The sequence below is a fragment of the Pipra filicauda genome, unplaced genomic scaffold (genome assembly GCF_003945595.2).
Source record: "Pipra filicauda isolate LSUMZ 115617 unplaced genomic scaffold, ASM394559v2 scaffold360_size730234_pilon, whole genome shotgun sequence".
Classification (NCBI taxonomy): domain Eukaryota; kingdom Metazoa; phylum Chordata; class Aves; order Passeriformes; family Pipridae; genus Pipra; species Pipra filicauda.
Genome location: NW_024104488.1, coordinates 396,959 through 416,994, shown reverse-complemented (window position 1 = coordinate 416,994; position 20,036 = coordinate 396,959). Strand labels below are relative to the sequence as shown.

General features: G+C 45.6%; 1 protein-coding gene across 9 annotated transcripts in view; it reads right to left on the bottom strand.

Moving 5' to 3' along the window:
* The window catches only part of IQSEC1 (IQ motif and Sec7 domain ArfGEF 1), a 336,618-nt gene that overhangs the window by 134,798 nt on the left and 181,784 nt on the right, over nucleotides 1-20,036 (bottom strand). For 6 of the 9 annotated variants that reach the window (XM_039384585.1, XM_039384590.1, XM_039384583.1 and 3 more), the window contains one exon: nucleotides 17,774-17,818. The exons of 2 other annotated variants lie outside the window; for them this stretch is intronic. In XM_039384585.1, coding sequence (XP_039240519.1) covers nucleotides 17,774-17,818 — 45 coding nt within the window. Of the gene's footprint in view, nucleotides 1-9,609; nucleotides 10,129-17,773; nucleotides 17,819-20,036 lie in introns of those variants that run through there. One more of the 9 variants, XM_039384586.1, reaches the window with a different exon arrangement.

Sequence of the window (20,036 nt, the reverse complement as noted above, 5' to 3'; positions counted from 1 at the left end):
TTCATCAAACCTGCTGCTAATTGTCTCCCATGCTGGGCTGCCTTCTCTGAAAACAGCTCCTCCAGAATAAGATTACCAAGGAGGCAACAGAATGGATATCAAAGAGAAAATGGACAGATCAGCTATTTCTTACTATTCAGAAAAACCTTATTCAGGACTAGAGGAGCAATAAGACAGTAAATCTCTTTTGTCTCGGCTGTTTACTTTGCTCCCCTTTGTTCCCAGTGACATCACTGTGTCACACATTAGCATATCAAATGATTTCACTGTTTTGAAGCCCTGTTTGCTTTCCCTGTGGGACAAGTGGAGTCCCAGCACTGCAGGGGCCATTTGGAGCCCTGTCTGTCTTCAACATGGATTTTCCATTTTGTACCTCCACCATAACCTACTGTCATGATTCCAGCGACAATCTTCTCCCACACTCAGGTGTGGCCCACAAATCCCAGGCAATGCTGAGCCTGTGGGTTGGTACAGGGCTGTGTGGAGCCATTGCTGCCTGCCTGGGTTATTCCTCCTCTCTGGGTGTGGTGATGAAAACTTCAGTTATCTCTTCCCCTCGCAATAAAACAACAGATTCCATTCCCAGGACATCACTGCCCCCACCCAGCCCCACTGTGCATGGGCCTGTGCTCAACTCCCCCCACACAAATACTTATTTGCTGATTTTTTTCTCCCATTGTACTCCCTGGAAACCTTCATCAGCTACTCCCTGTTTGCAAGCACCTATAGCCACATGTGTCTGGAGCCAGGACAGTGCCCTGCTCGTGGGTCATGTACCACAAACTCTTAGTCCTGCCAAGGTGCAAGGAGAAGTTCTGCCTCTTTCCAAACTTGCTTCCCACTTCAGCACACTGGTTTTTCCCAGTTCAGCATCAGTGTGTCTCCCCAGGACACCAGGAAGGTGACACTGAGGGTGGGGAGGCCCTGGCACAGGTTGCCCAGAGAAGCTGTGGCTGCCCCAGCCCTGGAAGTGTCCAAGGCCAGGTTGGACGGGGCTTGGAGCAACCTGGGCTAGTGGAAGGTGTCCCTGCCCATGGCAGGGGGTGGCACTGGATGGGCTTTAAGGTCCCTTCCAGCCCAAACCATTCTGAGATTCTGTGACACTGAGTGGATTTTTATTTTCGTTGGATGCATTAATAGGCTCAGTCATGAGGTGCTGCCCCTGCATCAGAAGGTCACTTTTTCCTGAAGTTTCCCCCGTTTATTTCCACATTTCTACATCAAGTGGACACACCAGATCTTTTGCTCTTGCATTTTACTGCCTGTAAAACAGGGGAAGTGATTCTCAACTCTGCAAAACATTCTGCACCTCTTTTAGGAGGCAATCTTTAATCCAAACAGGCACAATCCCTAATCCAAGGTGGTTGTTACACGGGCAGGCTCCAATTGCTCCTGGGAGCTGAGCACACAGTGGAGGCAGCTGAAGGTGGGTGCCCTGCCTGAAGTTCAGTCAGCAGAAGGGATTCAGAGCCTGCTCAGCTGCAGGAGAGCTTTGGCTGCAACTGCTGATGCAGGTGAGTTTGTGAGGCTGCACCAAGGCAGCCTGAAATGCCTGACACACACACACACACAGGTTTTGTTCTGCTGGCTGTGCACAGGAGCAGGGAGCAGCTGCAGGGCAGGAAAAACCATTGGAAGAATCAATAGCACACAAACCCTGGGAAAAATTCAGCAGAAGTTTGTCAGAGCCCTCAACTTGGCCACTGCCAAGCACATACCACCCATTTGAGTAACAATAGGATTCTCCCAATGTTTTGGATTGCTAAGAGAACCCAGAGCAACTACACTGATGGAGAGCACTTAGGAATCCTTAAAAAAAATGTTGGAGGGAAGGCAGGGAGGTAATGGCAGAAAAGAATCATAGAATCACACTGAGGTTGGAAAAGCCCTCTGATATCACCAAGTCCAGCACTGCCAAGGCCACCACTAACCCATGCCCCCAAGGTTATCCCACATCCACACGGCTTTTAAATCCCTCCAGGGCTGGTGACCCCACCACTGCCCTGGGCAGCTGTGCCAGGGCTGGACAACCCTTTCAGTGAAGGAATTTTTCCTAATATCCAACCTAAACCTCTCCTGGCACAACTTGAGGCCATTTCTAGAGGAACTGGAGGCTTTTAATCTATTTTCTATTTTTTACACTGGAAACAAAGCTGCTGCAGGCAAAGATATTATGAGGGACATAAATCACTCTGAGTATTTAAAAATGCTACAGCTGAGGTTCCTTTACGAGCTGTAGGTGGTGTGTTACTTTTAAATGATATTAATAGAATGGCAGCGCTTAATTTGGAGCCTCACACTCTATTACTCTCCCCCCTCTGGAGATTCATTCCTATTTGGCAGCAGAGCCTGCAGGATGATAAGCAGAGGGTTCAGAGAGGAGAGGAGCCCAGAGTGTCACCAGAGGTAGGATGAGGTGGCTCAGAGAAAAGCAGCACCCAGGACACCTTATCTGATTTGGTTTTGGATAAAGCCCCTGCTCTGAATGGTGCATCGCTTCACAGTGGCATGTCTGCAGCTAAGATAGCCTGAGTGCTCTAACTGTGCCTTAGGCTCAGCCTAAATCAGGTCAGTGTAACATTCCTGCCATAGGGAAAAGGGCCTGCTGCAGCCTTCAAGGGTAAAGAATAAAATTTGCCTATTTTGCTGAAGTTTTTACCGGGATGAAATGGTCACAAACCAGATTTTAACATAATTTTTGTTCTGATGTACATTATTTTTATAGTCATTTGACAAAAGGAAAATGTAACTGTTGGAGCTTGCCTGCTTTAGGTTGTCACTGCAGTCCCAGACCTATTTTTAACTTAGGTAGTATTCCCCTTATACAACAGCTATTACCAATTAAGGATTGAAAAGAGTCTGACAAATAGATGGAGTTTAAATTTTTAGCTTGAAAAGCATTCTGGCTCTTTGGACAACTTACGGCACCTTTAAACCTTCAACTTGCAACACGCCAATATTTTGACTTAGAGAAGGGGTTTAAATAAAATATCTTCACCACGTATTTTTTCCTCAGCCTTCACTGTATTCTCTTTCCTTCCCTTTTAACTTCCTTTTCTGATTTTTCATGACCAGAATATGCAAACCACGCTGTTTCCTGGGAGTTGACAGCAGTGACAAGCACACACCACTCCTTCTGCTCAACAAACCCAGCCTGAACCTGGCATTTTGATAAAGGGCATCCCCCTCATCCCCAGCATGCTGGAGAGTTTAGGATCCTTCACAGAGGCCCCTCCAGGACCCTTCCAGCTGCAGCTTCTCCTTGGATGTCTCCAGGCCACCACTGTGCTCCCAGACTCCCTTTTCTGTGACTCAGTCTTGGACAACTATCAAAGGAAACTCAGAAAGCTTCCAATTCCCCTCTGCAGGGCACTGAGCCAGAGGCACAATTAAACTGGGACTGCTCCAGGGGCTGCCCATCCGCTGCATCTAAATACAGGAGACACTGGAGGGGGAAAGAAGAGCCTGGCAAACCCTCTGTGCTCCAGGGAGGCAGCTAAAGGGCAGGAACCCCCAGCCACAGCCCCAGCACAGGTTCCCAGATCCTCACAAACCCATCAGACTTCAGAGCTGTTTGTGGAAGGTTAAAATCTGTACCAGTGCAGAGAAGGGAGAACCTGAGGGCTCACAGATGGTTCCTGGGTGAGAGGGAAGGGGGGGAGAAAAGGAAAGTTTCAGGAAGCCTGGAGAATGGATGTACTGGAGCCTGCAGGGGAGAGGCAGGGAGAGGCAGGCATACACACAAAGAACTGTCTCTGGTGTGGAACCCAGTTTAACCCAGTTCCAGCACTGGTAAGGGGAGAGGCATCAGGCAGCCCCATAGATCTGTGCAGGGTTTGGGCTCAGCCATGCCCCATCCCACAGCACAGCTCAGTTAACCAGGGCATGGAAAGTCAAGAGATCCCATCAGATGGGAGGAAGGGATCCCAGGCTGGGAGGAAGAACAGCCTGGGAAGTTGAGACAAACCAGAACTGTGAATTCAAGGCATTTTGCACAATGCACTTTGAACACCTGCACCAAGACTCTTTTAGATTCAGAGAAAACTAATGACGTTCCAAGGAAGGCTTCCACCAGATTAGCAGGTATTTCATGTATTTTCATTTAAATTTCTCAACTTGGAATCAGTTCCTCAGTGCAGACAAATCCTCTGATGGCTTTTAAGGCATTTTTCTACTTTGTGTATTTATTTGAGGGTTTCCTCTTAGTCATTTTTCTGCTGACTGTGGGAATACTGCAATCTGTGCTGTTTGCAGGCTGTGCTTCCAGAGGGTGGGGGATTTGGGAGGTGGGGGAAGCTCTCAGCTGCTCTGCAGTTGCATAAGCGTTGCCAAGAGGATCCTCTGGAGAGAGATCTGTCCTCCAGGCCATGACTCAGCCCTGCTCTGGATGAAGTCACTGTCAAGTGAAAGCAAACTATTTGTTTCTAACAACATATATGGTGAACTCTCAATGCAAGTTCAAGGCAAAGCTCCAGTAATTTCTCCCACCCACTTTGCTCTTAAGATACTGCAAAGGAGCTCATCCTTAACTGACAGCAAGAAACACAAACCCACTGACATCACTGTCCATAAGTGGCACAAGAAGCTCCCTGTTCTCATGAATGTGAACTTAAAGGATTTTCCCCCCCACCACTTGCTGTTACTGAGGTTTGTAACCAGTATACAGCTACTGTCTCCAGGAATATAGGATTATAGTAATGTATAGAACTTTGCCCCCCTTATTAAATCTGTTCTTAAATAAGGAATTAGTAATGTAGGAACGAGCGACCGTTGAGTTCTTTGCAGCTTTTTTAATGCTGCATTTCCCTTAAAATGCAGCACTGCCTGTTATCCACCTCATCTGAACCCACCTCACATAACCCCACAGCAGAGGCCACGCTGTTAACACCAGAAATGAGGAACAAAGACTTTCAAAGCACATTCTTTTTAACAAAGAGTTAACCTAGAGGACAACCCTGACATAGATCATCTAAAGCCCATGTGCTGTCTTTGAAACAGCATCTAAATTAAGGCAGGCAATTCCTTTAATGGCTTCAAATGCTACAAATTTTTCTAGGATAAGAGTGGGAAAGAGGATGAGCTGCAGCTGCCCTGCAGAGTGCAATATCAGAGTGGCTTTAAGTGGCTTCTGACACTCAGATACCCTGTGACATTCCAGTATGGCAGCAATAAGCTGCTCCTACCAAGCCAATTCATCAAAGCATCTTCATTTATAATCAGCACTGAAACATCCTCATGGGAATGAATCACGTACCAAAAGATAGACCTATTCTGCCCAGAGATGGGCTTAAGCACATGATTCAACCTATCCTGAATCACAGTGTTGGAACTGTGAGTCCCAGCTGAAGGGTGGCAGAAACAATTTCAACTAATCCCCGCTTCAAAAAACCAGTCATCTCTCACTCTGCCTGTTCCATCGGGGTGGCTGCAATCAGATGCTCATTAGAAATGGCCCTAATTGTTCTGCAAGGGACTCGTGCCTCATTTATACAGGCCAAAAGGAAAACTGCGAGTGAGAAGAAATAATTTGAAAACTGCTGTGCTTGTCAAGCAAAGGATTCCAGCAATAAGGTGGCCTTTGTGAACCTGGCATTTTCTTTGTGTTTTTTAAAATACTTTTACTTTAACAAGATGAGAGAAGACATTCGGGGAGGAAAAATCTCCAGATGCCAGCGGCCCTCAGTGCCAGTCACACATTTCCTCACCTTCTGCTTGGTCTTTAATGCAATGCTAATGGTAACAATTTCTTGCTTGGGCTATTACACACCAGCTGGCAGCAGCACAGCACGAAGCTTTACCCCCTGGCTAAGGAAAATCCTCACTTTCACATGCTAAACCTGAAGCCACATGGTTTTATAATAATCCTTGAAGTAAAGCACGAGACATTCATCCTCCCAACCCCACAGAAAGCCGACAGTGATTTGCTCATATCACACTTTAATCTGTCACAGAAGCACATCCCAGCACTTTCAGTGCCTGCATTCAGAGGATACCAAAACCAGCCCTTAAGTGAGGGTTCTACAGAACTGACCAAAATGCCCTCGGGGTTAATGACAACAGAGCTCTGAAACCTCATCTTCATAAAGCACTGCATTACCAAACATTTTTCAGAGCAGGTTTCTACCCCAGTTCCTCCGGTTTGCTTTATGCAATTTGCTGCAACTTGGATAAATCAGGCTGTTGGTTTCTGTGCACACTCCTGGAGGCATGAGCAGCATCACCTTGCAGTGACTTTGTTTTATGAATATACAGGGGACGGGCAAAGTCCTGGCTACTGAAGATGCTGCCAAATTCAAAGAATGGACTAAAAGTGCAGTTGGTGTATTTTGTCCTATTTCCCCCTCTCCCTTGCTGTGCTGAGAGAACAAACTCTAGAGAATCTCTCTCTCTAGGCTGGGTGTCTGCCCTCACCTGGGCTTCTCCTGAGGAATGCCATATGCCCAGCTTGTCACTTTGGGGTTGGATTTTTACCTTGTATACATAAACGCATTTGAAAAACTGTCCTGGTTTTACTTTGTCCCATCATGCAGACTCCCTGTTTTCTGGCACTGCAGTTACAGCCAGGGAGAGGGACTGGCTCATTTTCCTTGCCCTCCATCCTGCTCCCAGCTCCACAGCTCTGGGAGCAGGGCCAGCCCACCACCACAGCCCACCTGAGCCTCGCAGTGTAGTCTTGTTCTCAAGGGTTTGAGGAAGAGGCCCCTTTTCTAACTGTGCCAGCCCTATCCCACCACTCCCTGTGTTCAGGGTGGATGTGACATGCAAGAGAAGTTGCAACACCCAGCGCACCCTGCACACACTTCTCTTGAAGTCCATGGATTTCAGTATAGACACACAATTCCATGGAAGTGGCTCCCAGTGCAACATAAAAATTATACAAATACAGACATATCCACACAAGTCTATAGATATCCCAGTGCAAAATAAAATTATATATAAATCAGAGCCGTCCAGGTCAAGCAACAGACATAGAATCACTCAGGCTGGAAGAGTCTTCTGAGATTACTGAGTCCAACCATTAACCCAGCACTGCCAAGGCCACCACTAAACTATGTCCCCAAGTGCCACATCTATGTGGTTTTTGAACACTTGAGGCTGTTCCCTCTCCTCCTGTCCCTCGTTCCCTGGGAGCAGAGCCCGACCCCCCCCGGCTCCCCCCTCCTGTCAGGGGGTTGCAGAGCCAGAAGGTCCCCCCTGAGCCTCCTTTTCTCCAGGCTGAGCCCCCCCAGCTCCCTCAGCCCCTCCTGCTGCTCCAGCCCCCTCCCCAGCTCCATTCCCTTCTCTGGACATGAACCCACAAGAATTCCCTGAGTAACAAAAGCTGACAAACACAGCTGGATGTCCCAACAAGGAGCAGAATGTCACGGAGCTGCTGAAGCAACAAGAAACACTCACCACAGTTCTGAGCACTGACTGCAACTGAAACTAAAAGTCAGACAGTCCACAAAAGGACAGAGAACAGTCCCATTTCATGTCACACAGGGCTTGCCAAGCCCTGCCAGGACATTGAGGGCACGAGGGGTGATGAGCAGAGCACTCGTGGCCAACAAGGAGTGTCTGAGTCACCCCATGTGGCTTCAGTGGGAGCTGGGCAGCTATTCCACAGGGTCTGTCTGTCCCTGGGTCTGCTCTGGGGTCTCCTGCAGTCACAGCACCACCTGAACACGGGGGGGGGCTCAGAGGGTCAGTGTTGGTACCCCACAACTCCTTATTGCCCCTCTTCACCTGCAGCCACGGTTGGTCACCAGGGAATGTCACACAGAGCTGTCTGAAGTTTGCTCCTGCCCACGTTCTCTGACACATCTTCCCCCACCCCATGGAGCTGTAACAGAGTAGTAACTCTCATGATAACACTAAAAATTCATGTGGCAAGACTGACCTAATGGAAATGTTCCTCAAGTCCTGTTTTGGTTATCTCATTTCATACACAAAAATATGAAATATATACACAGGGCACACACAAAACCTCCGCACAGCCCCTGGGCTCTTTTCCAAGACTGTTTTAAACAATCTACAATTACTAATAAAAAGTAATTGAGAGTAAGTTTTGTTCTTTCTTTTTCATATGAACTTCCTTGCATTTAAGTTTTGTTATTCTGGAGCACCTGCTTTTCATGCTTGTTTGTCACTGTGCTTTAATTATTTTGTCTCACACATGAGAAAGTTGCAACTTTCCTTCAATTTTCCTTTTTCACAAAAAGATGACAGCAAAGTGCTTCAATATCTGATATTTAAGTGCTTAAGGCCTGTTTTTGCTTCTGTTCATGCAAACACACTGCAGGAGCGGGGCTCAAGTACGTCCAGGTTTTGATGGCAAATAAATTAACTATCTGGAAGAAAATAAATGGACAGTGCTGAGCTATTGCAGAGGCTTCCATTAGGAGATGTAGAATAACTCTAGAGTAATTCATTTGCCACAAAGCTGGGATTTTGCCAGGAATCCAAGACATAAAGCTCGGGTTTAGTTGTATTTATTTGTGTCAAAACAGTCTGGCCACATTTCTATTATTTTAGATGGTTTCCCAGCAAGGAAAACATCACAATGGGCTGGGACTAGGTTGGAAATTTTTTGGCTTGGAAATGGAATCTGTGAAAAGCTTCAAGAAGAGGAGAATAAAGCTATCTTTTGAAACTTCACAAGCCAATGGTCACAGATGAGGGTCCTATATTACTCAATGCCAGAAAGTGCAGGGTACCCCTGAAACCTTGAAAAAGATTGGAACAGTTCCCTTTTCCAGCCTTCAGTCACTGCATGAAAAATTCAACTGCAATTAGCATTTAGTACAAAGCACTTTCTGTAGGCTGACAATAGGTAGCCAGAGCAGACAGTGTACAGAACAAGAACGGAATCCTATTTTAAAGAATCGCACGGGTTTTGTTAACAATGAAGGGATCCCCCACTTTCCCCCCAGAAAATTCAAACCCATCTAATTCCCTCTGCTTAGTAGTGGAAATCAAGAGCAAGAAACCCAAAGTTTAGATTAAAAAGCATCAGAGTAAGTTCAGGGACATGTTAAATGGAATTGCTTATTTTGCTGTTCCATTAAATAGGCAAAGCTCAATGCATCTGACACCCAGACCTATTCTTTCCGATCACCATTCACCATCAATCATCTGAGCTGTGTGTCAGACCTGCCTAAGTGAAGTGCCCATTGCTCTGAGTGACTCTGATGTGCACTTTGTGCCGGGAGGGAGATGAACGATGAACTATTATATTACTAAATATCTCGAGGAAAAAAAGGATCCTCTCTGCATTACATAAATTTCCATGACATTTCAATTAATCTCCCAGTGCTGTTTACAGTCTGTACACTACACATTGCTGTGCCTAAGGATAAAATATCAGGGCAGAGAAAGTACTGAGTCTTAGCTGAGATGATCTAAAGTAGATGTTAAAGCCAAACGGCACCTTCACATCTGCATGCACAGAGACAAGAGTGGCTGATAATTAATGCAATAAAAAAGCAGCTTTACAATCTTTGTCACAAGTTCTCGTTAATTCCCTACCACTCCCTTCTCCCCTGCCTTTCAGCAAGGGAGCAGAACAGCAAGGGAAAGCACTGGTGGCACCATGTGCCGAGAAGCATTTCAGAGTTAATGTTTTCTTACCTTTTATAGAAACCATGAAGAGGCTGGAGACATAAAAACTGCCAGTAATCCAAGCAGAAGGCCTTCAACTTCAGCATTTTCAAACCCTTCTGCTGCAGCACCCGTGCTCTGCAGCGAGGTTTTAGCAACACAAGACTTTTTTGTTACGATTTGAATGACTCAAATCGAGTCCAACACACTCCTCTCCTTATTGCTGAAGTGTGTGTGTGTGGAATCGCCGCCGGTGCCACCAGGCAGCCCCGCACATGGCTCAGCACCTGCAGCTCCCAGTGCCCCCCGCTCATACAAAGAGGCAGCCGCACAAAGGAGACAAATTCATGGGCGCTCTTTGATCCTGCTCGCGGTTTATCTGCCCTCGAGTCCCCAATCCTACCGGGATAACTGCTCTTACACAGAAATCCCACTTCTCCTTTTGGCTATTTTAGGCCATTCTAAGAGCCCTCTGGACAAACAACGTGGATATATTCCAGCTCCGGGCTTTGACGGAGCTTTGGAAAGCATCCTTAGAGCTCCCAGAAGTTCGGCAAACGCAGGCGATCAGCTCGCTGGGCTCTGACACCGCTGCCCGGTACCCACAGCAGAGCTGTGCTCCCAGCACATGGGGCTGCAAGCCTTTGCCCTTTTCCTTTTTTTCCCCTGTTAATCAGCTCCTCCTGTACCAGCGCATCGGCTCCATTGTCTGCGGCACCTCGGGAACTGGGGGTTTCTTGTAACGAGGAGGGGAAAAAAACAGAAAAAAAAGGAAAAAAAAAAAAAAGGAAGACGGGCAGGAGCTCAGACCCTCCCGCTCGCACACCAGATTGTGCTTATCTTGTTCCCAACGCGCTTTTCCAGGGAGCTGAGGGGGAAGGATAAACCAACCCCCGAGTCGCGGGCGCAGGGGGGACCACCGGGGACAGATGGACGGATGGACGGACAAACAGACAGACAGCGAGGACAGAGGGACAGACGGACGGACAGCCAGCCAGCCGGCGGCAACGGACAGCCCTTCCGGGAGATCCCGGTGGAGCATCCCGGGGGATCCCGGGCAGGCACAGCCCCCCCGCCGCCGGAGCCATCCCCGTGCTGCGGGCTGGGAGCTGCTGGAGGGGGGAACTGTCAAAATGAGCAGCATCTGCTATTTAAACCTCTGCTAGGCACGATAAAAGGGGGATGCTTTTGTTCTGAGAAGACACGAGCCCAAATTTTTAAAAATGTCTGTCTTTTATCATGGCCCAATTCTACCACCTCTCCCCCCACCCCCCCTTTATTCTTTCCTCTCCATCCCAACGTGCACATGTCCTGTTCAGGAGTGAGAATCAGAGAACAGAATCACAAAGGGCACGTTTAGAGTAGAGATTAGGAAGAAATCCTTCCCTGTGAGGGTGGGGAGGCCCTGGCACAGGTTGCCCAGAGAAGCTGTGGCTGCCCCATCCCTGGGAGTGTCCAAGGCCAGTTTGGAGGGGCTTGGAGCAACCTGGGCTAGTGGAAGGTGTCCCTGCCCATGGCAGGGGGTGGAATGAGATGAGCTTTAAGGTCCCTTCCCAACCCAAACCACCCCATGATTATATGAATCCCCTGAGCTGGGAGGGACCCACAAAGATCATCCAGTCCAACCCTGGCCCTGCACAGACACCCCAACAATCCCAACCTGTCCCTCAGAGTGTTGTCCAAACCCTCCTGGAGCTCTGGCAGCCTTGGGGCTGTGCCCACTGCCCTGGGGAGCCTGGGCAGTGCCCAACCAGCCTCTGGGGGAAGAACCTTTGGCTGAGATCCAACCTGAGCCTGCCCTGACACAGCTCCAGCCATTCCCTGGCTGCTGTCCCTGGTCACACAGAAGAGGTTGGAGCCCATCCCTCCTCTTCTCCAGTCCCACAGTGAATGGCACAGAACTGATGTGTTGCAGGAAACATCACTGGCACAAGAGAACTTCAGTAGCAATTTATCATTTTTAAAAAAGTTTTTTTCCTGGTGTTAAATAAGAAATGGCCTAGTGGGGACTGACCAATGCTTGTGTCCAGTTTGCTGGTAAGTTTGTTTTTCCACAAACTACAATCTGGTTATTTCTTATTCTGTTTAGTTTCTGAAAATCACTAATAGTAAATATTTAGGCTACAGCTTGCAGTAGTGTCAAAGAGTAGAGAGGAACTTGAGTTCAACAGTTACAACAACAATACCAAAAGCAGAATCTGAAGAAATAATTAAAACCCAAAGATTCTGGCACTTAGATGGGCGTTTAAAACAAACCCAACAAACAATAAACCAAAAAAAACAACCAACCAACCAACCAAAACCTAAAACAAAAAATTCAAACAAAAAGCCATAAACCTCCTCCAATCCCCTCCCCCCAAAAAATCCACAAGCATTTTAACACTGTTTAAAAAATATGAAAGGAAAACCGAACCCCTAAACCTTAACCTGAGGCTCTTTTCCACGTACACATATCTAGTTCCCCAAGTGCCTGGATAATAAGCTATATTTAGGGATCTATATAAGCTATATTTAGGGGGTTTCTGGTTTTACTCATTGTCACTGTTCAGTTACAAAAGTGTCTTGCATCTTCTTTGAAAACTGGTTTGTGTAAGTTTAATTGAAATGAAATTATAAATACATTGGAGTAAGAATTGGCAGTTTCTTTCCTGAAGGGAAGAAGTCAGTAAGTTGTGCCCAGACAACATTCAACAATGTTCCCATCATGCTTTGTGTGGTATTTCCCTAAAAACACATTGTCCAGGACAGGGAACTAACAGATCATGGGAAAAGCAACTTGCATCAAAAAATTGCCTTTGAAAAATTGCCTTTGGCCTTTTAAAAGATAATTTCTTGTGAAGCTTCTCTTTCAAGTACCCAATTCCCTGTGCTGCCTGCACTTACTCCTGGGATTTCTTTCCGACCAGCACCAGAGCTGGGGATTCCTGAGCAAACATGACTGGTGAGAAGGAAGATCATCCCCCAACAATATTAAATACTGCCCAAGTTCAAGCCTATTTTTCTTCTGGAACTCACATTCCCTCGGGCTACATTAGCTTGGCAATCTTCAAGTGATGCCATCGTGGGAAGGGTATTTAGATTTTCTTATCAAAATCTCCCACCCCAGCTTTTCATCTCCTGTTCTCCAGAGTGTTTTATCTAAAGAGGAACTGAGGAAAGGCCCTCGAGACCCACTGACTCCTGGTGAGCCCAAACCTCCTGGCACTGCCTCTGCCCTGTGTTTGGCCATTTGTGGTGGTGCCAAGATGAAATCCTTTTCCCTTTGTTTCCAAGAACAAACTGCATCAAAAAAAAAAAAAAAAAAGAGTTTTCCCTATCAGAACATTCTTATGTCTCAACGTTTTGATATTCCTTTAAAAAAGGCAGGAAAAAAAGAAAGAGAAAAAGGTTATAACCAAGAACAGCTATTCCCAGCTATTCCCAGGATCAAGGAAGAAGGGGAAAGTCAGCCAGAGACAACTAAGCTCAAGGGACACTTGATCCTGAAATGAGACTTTTCAGAAAACTTATCCTTTGTCTGCTCACATTACAAAGCAATTTCTTTCTCACCATCATATCCTTTCCAGAAAAAAACCCCAACTATTTATCACCTTAATTATTTCTTTCTAAACAGTGGGCTTTCAGTGCCCAGAAGCCATGTACCCATGGATTTCCTGACAGCATCCAACCCCGATTATCCCACCCTGCACGCAGACAAAATGCTAATTAGGACTTTTGCAAATGAAAAGCCCCACGCTCTCCATACGTTCTTCATTTCCCTTGTCTTCCAGAGGAAAACAACAAAGAAAATTAAGCTTCATCTCACGCTCACCCAGGATATAGAACTAGTTCTTTCAGAAAGGCATTTTCCAAAACCTTTGACTCAGAATTCCCAGGCCTGACAGGAGTAGGGATTTTTGGATGTGCTGCAGCTTCAGCACTGGAGCTGTGAGGGCTTTTCAGAGAATTTCTATAATCAGAGTTCAGCTCTGGCACAGCATGTGAAGCCTCTGACAAGGCTTTCAAAACCAGCCACTAAAAAAAAGGGCAAAGTGAAAACACTCCAGTCCACCACCCCCTTTTTTAGGGCTGGTTTTCTTGCCAAATCCTGAAGAACTGAGGCTGAAGGAAAACAATCCACTGAGGAGGGAGAACTTTGTATGAAATAACCCCAGCAGGAAGCCAGTGCTGGAGTTACTGGTGGACTGATTTCAAAAGTTGGGGACAGCAGGTAAATTGACTTGTCTACCTATATAAATCTTTACCCTTCACATATATAGAACTACTTATATTAAATATATATTTTATATATACATATAATATAAATAATTATAAATAAAAATAAATAAAAAATTAATTAGTAAACATTAATGTGTAAAACATATACATAAATTTAAACAAATATTTATAAATATATAAATAAAATGATATAGTAATGACATAATAATACACTATAAATTTATAAATATATGACATACATAATACATATTTAAAATAGATATTAAAAGTACATATCTTAAATACATATATTGAAGTACTGTTATTTATTTACTTACTGAAACCCTCATGGTGATATGCCAGGAACATTCCTGAAAATATTTCACTTGCCTAGAAAAACAGCGTATCCACCTACTTAGGTGGAACACAGGAATTGTAACTTTGCAGTAAGAAAACTGTTTTCAATGAGTCTTTCATGGCTTCAGGGTGAAATATTTCAGTGGCTACACACAAAAACTTCATGGTAGCCATTCCTGCATTGTGGAGCTCCGGAATTTCATGGTGCCAAGACAGTGGCTGTACTCATTCCAGGATTCCCTGTGCACACCACATGTAAAAGTGGGGATCGCACGAGGATTACAGATCAGGTGCACAAAACAAGGTTTTGATGCTAAATTAGTTCCTGGGAGGGTTAAAGGCCTCACTGCTCACAGGATGGAACAGCACCCAAAGCTCCTGGAGACCAGTCCCTGTCCTGATCCTGGAAACCAAGCCATCTCCACATGAAAGTTGGTGGGAAAATTACAGAATCCCAGAATATGCTGAGCTGGAAGGGACCCACAAGGACCATCCAGTCCAACCCTGGCCCTGCACAGGCCCATCCCCAAGAGTCACCCCCTGTGCCCCAGAGGATCAGCCAAACCCTCCTGGAGCTCTGGCAGCCTTGGGGCTGTGCCCACTGCCCTGGGGAGCCTGGGCAGTGCCCAACCAGCCTCTGGGGGAAGAACCTTTGGCTGAGATCCAACCTGATCCTGCCCTGACACAGCTCCAGCCATTCCCTGGGTGCTGTCCCTGGTCCCCCCAGAGCAGAGCTCAGTCCCTGCCCCTCCTCTGCCCCTGCCCAGGCATTGGAACTGCACTGAGGTCTCCCCTCAGTCTCCTCCAGCTGAACACACCAAGTGCCCTCAGTGTCCTCACACGGCTTCAAATCAAGGCCCTTCCCCATCTCCGTTGCCTCCTTTGGACACTCTCTGATGGCTCAATCCCTTCCTTCCATTGTGTCCCCCCAAACTGCCCCAATGTTGAGGTGAGGCCGCCCCAGGGCAGAGCAGAGCGGGACAATCCCCTCCCTGATGCCCCAGGACAGGGATGTCCCTCCTGGCTGCCAGGGCACTGCTGACTCAGGGCCAGCTGGCACCACCAGGACCCCCAGGGCCCTTTCCCAGCACTGCTTTCCAGCATCTTCAGTTGCTCAAAGAATAAGGCAAACTCTGATGCAAAAGGCTCTGGCAAACTGATCTCCCCTCCTGTCCCTCTCAGGCACTCCTGGGTACCCCCCAGCAAACATCCTTCCCCATCAGGGAAGAGGGAAGAGCCGTGTTCATACGGAGCCCTCGGGCTCTGCTGCACCACGGGGACACCCAGGGGTGGTGGTGACATCCAGACAGGCAGGGACAGCAAACCAAGCCCTCTCCCCTCCATGTTTACTGAAGGGAAGCTCTGCTGCCTAGAAACACTCCATAACTCAAAACAAAGTTATTTGGCTTCAAACATCTCTCAGATTTATGCACTCCCCCACAGATAATATTAATCATCATTCAATACTATCCTTTAGTTTTGGTTATTAAGCCTTTAAGGTGCCAAAGTATCCGTGGAGTAGAATAATAAGAAGTTTGCTGTTCTCTTAATGCTGACTGTCCTTTCTGCACATCTGTTCTCTGAACTTACTCAACCGCTGGTTGATCAATTTGTTACAGAAGATGACAAACCTGCCACAAATATCTGCAAAGCTCAAACACTTAAATATCCACATAATTTGAAACAGGTCTGGTAATCCAGCACTCCAGAAGGCCAACATTAAGATTTAGATATTAGGAAACAAAATATTTTCAGATGCCAGCTGAAAGCTGACAGAGGCCAACTCAAAATATCCAGAGTAAATACTGTGCAGGCTATGGAAGAAATTGTGACAACCAAAATATACATATGTAAAATATGCCAATTTTTACATACTTCCCTCTTTAGAATGGACATAAGCAAATTTTTCACATTAACCCTTGCTCTTTCCAGCACTGAGAACTAGAAGAGTGGTTCTTTGAGGGCAAACTTACCTTGTTGATGGAGACAGGAACTTTGTGAGCAAAATGAAGAAGAGTAGCCTGACTAGGAAATACTAATAGCTTGACAGGACACTGGGTGGGTCCATATGAATTGGTACATCCCATTTTACGGATCATTCAAAGGCCAATTTGTTCAACAGGTTCACGAGAACATTCACTAACAAGAAGAATTCTATTATCTCTCATTTTACTTAAAAATAATAGTCTGAACTCTGTATAATTACAGCTCCAGAACAGGCTTGTTTGACCTACTGAAGTCGACTACATGTCACATTTTCCTCAATAACTACTTAACACTAAGAAAAACCCACGTGTTTAGCTGACATAATATGAGAATTTCTTTATTGTCTCCTTTATGACTGTTTTACTCTGGACTTTTTAAACTTCAGAAAATTGTTCAATTTGTAGTTAATGAGTCTGAAATCTATTTTTACAGTCAGGGCAACTTAAACTATTCCTTTTCCCAGCAAATGTTAAAATTCAGCCACTTCCAGCATCTATAAAATTCTTCCCCATCTTCCTCTCTGATACTCTCCCTTGGGAAGAAATCCACTGGAAGAAAAAATGTTGTAAGGAAATCTTTTTCCACAAAGATTTAGCCAGCCTGGAATAAAGGTGGCAGCAATACCTGGTACATCACACACCAGATACTGATGGTCTTCCTAAAACAATTTTGCACAAAAGCAGGGCAGGGGCAAGTTGGGATTGTTTCCTGCATTGTCCTCCCAGACAAAGACACAGTGTTCTGGTCACACTGGGAGATGGGAACAAAACTACTGCCCAAAACACAGAATGTTGTGCAGTGTTGCTGTGCTGAGGACAAAGAGAATATCACAACATAGGGGGTGGGTGCTTAGGAAATGGTAATAGGGCATATGCTTTACTTTCAGAAGACTTTACACTGGAAAATAATGGAAGATTAATTATAGGCAGCCTTTAATTTGAATAAGGTTAAACAGAACAGTTCCCACTGTTTCGTTCAAGCAAGGTTAAAATGACATAATGTGGGAAAAAGTCACATTCTCAACCCATAACATCTCCAGAGGAAGACTGGTACCAAAACAACTGTCAATTTGAGAGGGAAGGACTCTGCCCCAGCTTAATCAAAGGAAGTCTGTGCCTTTGATACACTTGCTCAATGTGCAAGGAGGAGAATAAAGGATGCAAGAACCCATTTGATATGCAGTGTTAACAGGGCTAAGCATTTCTTTCTAAATTGAGCGATCAAAGTGAAATCCCAGTTACTGCAGTGACTCCTGTGACAGTGCTCTCTGAAGTTTATACACGTGCTTTTATCAAAATGCTGAGCAACAAAAACCAGCAGTGACATCTCCCAGCCAGGACTGTTCATGCAGAGCAGCACAGAGCTGCCAGGACAGGGCAGAGGTTCTCAGCATAAAGGTTATAAAAATCTGCACAAACACACCTTCCCTCCCTCCCCTTCATGCTGCTCTCAGAGCAAACACAGTCTTTGAAGACAGAACTGAATTTCAAGTTGGAAATCCCGGAAAAGAGCAAATTATCCACTCTTAGAAAAACCCAATGCCTTCGTTGGCTGTGCATTGCAAGATAAAGTCATGTGATGTACCCCTGATACAGAATAAAGGTAATTTCTGTTACTTTAAACCTAAAACTAACTTCTATTATTACTACAGTACCTGAGAGGATCAGTTGAGACGCTGCTTCCTGTTTCCAACGAAGTCCTGAGATGACAGCAAAAGAATAAAATTATAAAGTATTAACGCATAAACTAAATTAAAAGTACAAACTATTCAAAAATACCTTAAACATCAAGTGCTCAATGACTTTACATTTTCTTCCTTCTTTTTTCAGAACACTTAGCATGCCATTAAACCTGAGTGTAAAACCAAAATACACAAACAAAAAACCCAACAGCCCTTTCCTAGACTAGAGAGAGGCAAATTAGAGAAACATTTCCCTGAAAAAGTCACAGCATGATTAATTTTCAATATTCTAAAGCACTCTACCCTTCTGTATCTGTTACAGGAGTGACAATGCTTTGTTCTGTGAATGGCTGACACGAGTCCTGCTGTGAGCACCATTATACTGAGCTTTTCCAGAACCTGTCTCCTCCTTTCTGTGTGTTCTTGGTAGGGAAATCCCAGCTCCATTCACCTGTGTGGGTGCAGAACCTCAGAATATATTGGTGCCAAAAGGGAACTGGCAGAGCAGCACCAGGACAGGACAGTGCACGTGACCCAAACCATGGGCACGGGAGAGCAGTTCTGTGCAGCTTCCAAGGACACATTCCTGGCCACACTGCTTTCAGCCTCAATTTATCCACTAAGCAAAAATAGCATGGAAAGGGGAAAACCGGGCAAAATTCTTCTGCCAGAGCCTCCTGCAGTTCAACCCTCCTCTCTTGCTCACGCTGGGCATCACATCTCCTCATTTATCTACCAACAGAACAGCCATCCTCACATTCTGTGGCTTTGTGTTCTCTATCCACAAAGGCAAGGACAGAGTTGTCCTGAAGAATTATTGCACCAGAAAGTTCAGTTAAGATACTGTAAGTCCTGAGTAAGTGCTCCAAGCAAGCTGATGTTTGAGCAGCAATGCTTTAATGTGCCTGCTGTTCCTAATTAGACCTGCTCTCCTTGAGCATGACTTCGGGTTTATTAGACATATAATACAGAGTTACATTTTTAGGGTAAAGCCAGTTTTTCCTCAAGCTGTAATAAAACATTAGCCAAAGCCTCATCATGAAAACTCCATCATCATGTTAGAAATTTTTTTTAAATGGTTACTTGCACTTATTCATTTATAATGAACAGCCCTTACACCAACGGCCATAGATCAACCTTTGCTCACACAGCCAGAAACATGTATGGGCTGTGGAGGTTCATAACATTCACCTTAGAATTGCACTAATTATATTTACAGTGGCTATTCATAAATCAGTGGCAAATCTTTACTGTAGTCCCAAGATTACTAATATGTTTACAAAAATAAACAGGGTGGTGTGAAGGGAGGAGGCCACAAACACAGCAAGAATCGGCTGTACAGGAATGGAAACAAACCATATTGTCCAAATAGCTTTTAACTAAAGCACTAAAGCTTCAAAATAGCTTTTGGGAGCTTATTCCACCCTGTAATTTGTTTGCTTGCACAGTTCAAGATTTGTGAATAGTGCTGAATTTTGAGGGGGTGGCTCACATATGTCGGCTTTGTCGGTGCTTGTTGGTTTAACAACTGAAAAGGGGAACTTAATTTACTTATAATTAAGTTTCCTGCATAACACAGTGTGCTGTGGAAGTGCCAGCCTGGCTCACTCTGTGAGACTTTTTGCCTTGCTTTTAACACGGATTTAAAAAAATCTTCACAGTTTGGCCCTTCCTACTATAAATAAATATTTCTCAGACGCAGTGTCTGTGCAGGGATGATGGGCTGTGCATAAATTAGAGATGCTAATGAGCAGTAATTAGCCTCCACCCCGGCACAACCTTGATTGTGTTGTGACTGACACTGAGCACGTGGTGACCTCGGGGACTTCTTACACAGGCCCAAGGAGCAGGATTACAGCTTCATTAAAAATCCTTAGTTTTCCTTCTGAATGCAGACACCCAGGGTGTCCCCAAACCCTGCAGTCAGGAGAGGCATAAATCTGTTTAAAAACACAGGGAAAAGCACAGCTCCCACAGCAAAAATACCCATCATAAATCACCGAATCCTTAAGGTTGGGAAAGACCTCCAAGATCATCAAGTCCAACCATCCACCTGCCACTGCCAGGTCCAGCACTAACCCATGGCACTCAGCACCACATCCACACGTTTTCTGAATATTTCCACGGATGCTGAGTCCACCACTTCCCTGAGCAGCCTTTTCCAGGGCTTGCCAACCCTTTCAGTGAAGAAACTTTTTCCTAATATCCAATCTAAACCTCTGCTGGTGCAACTTGG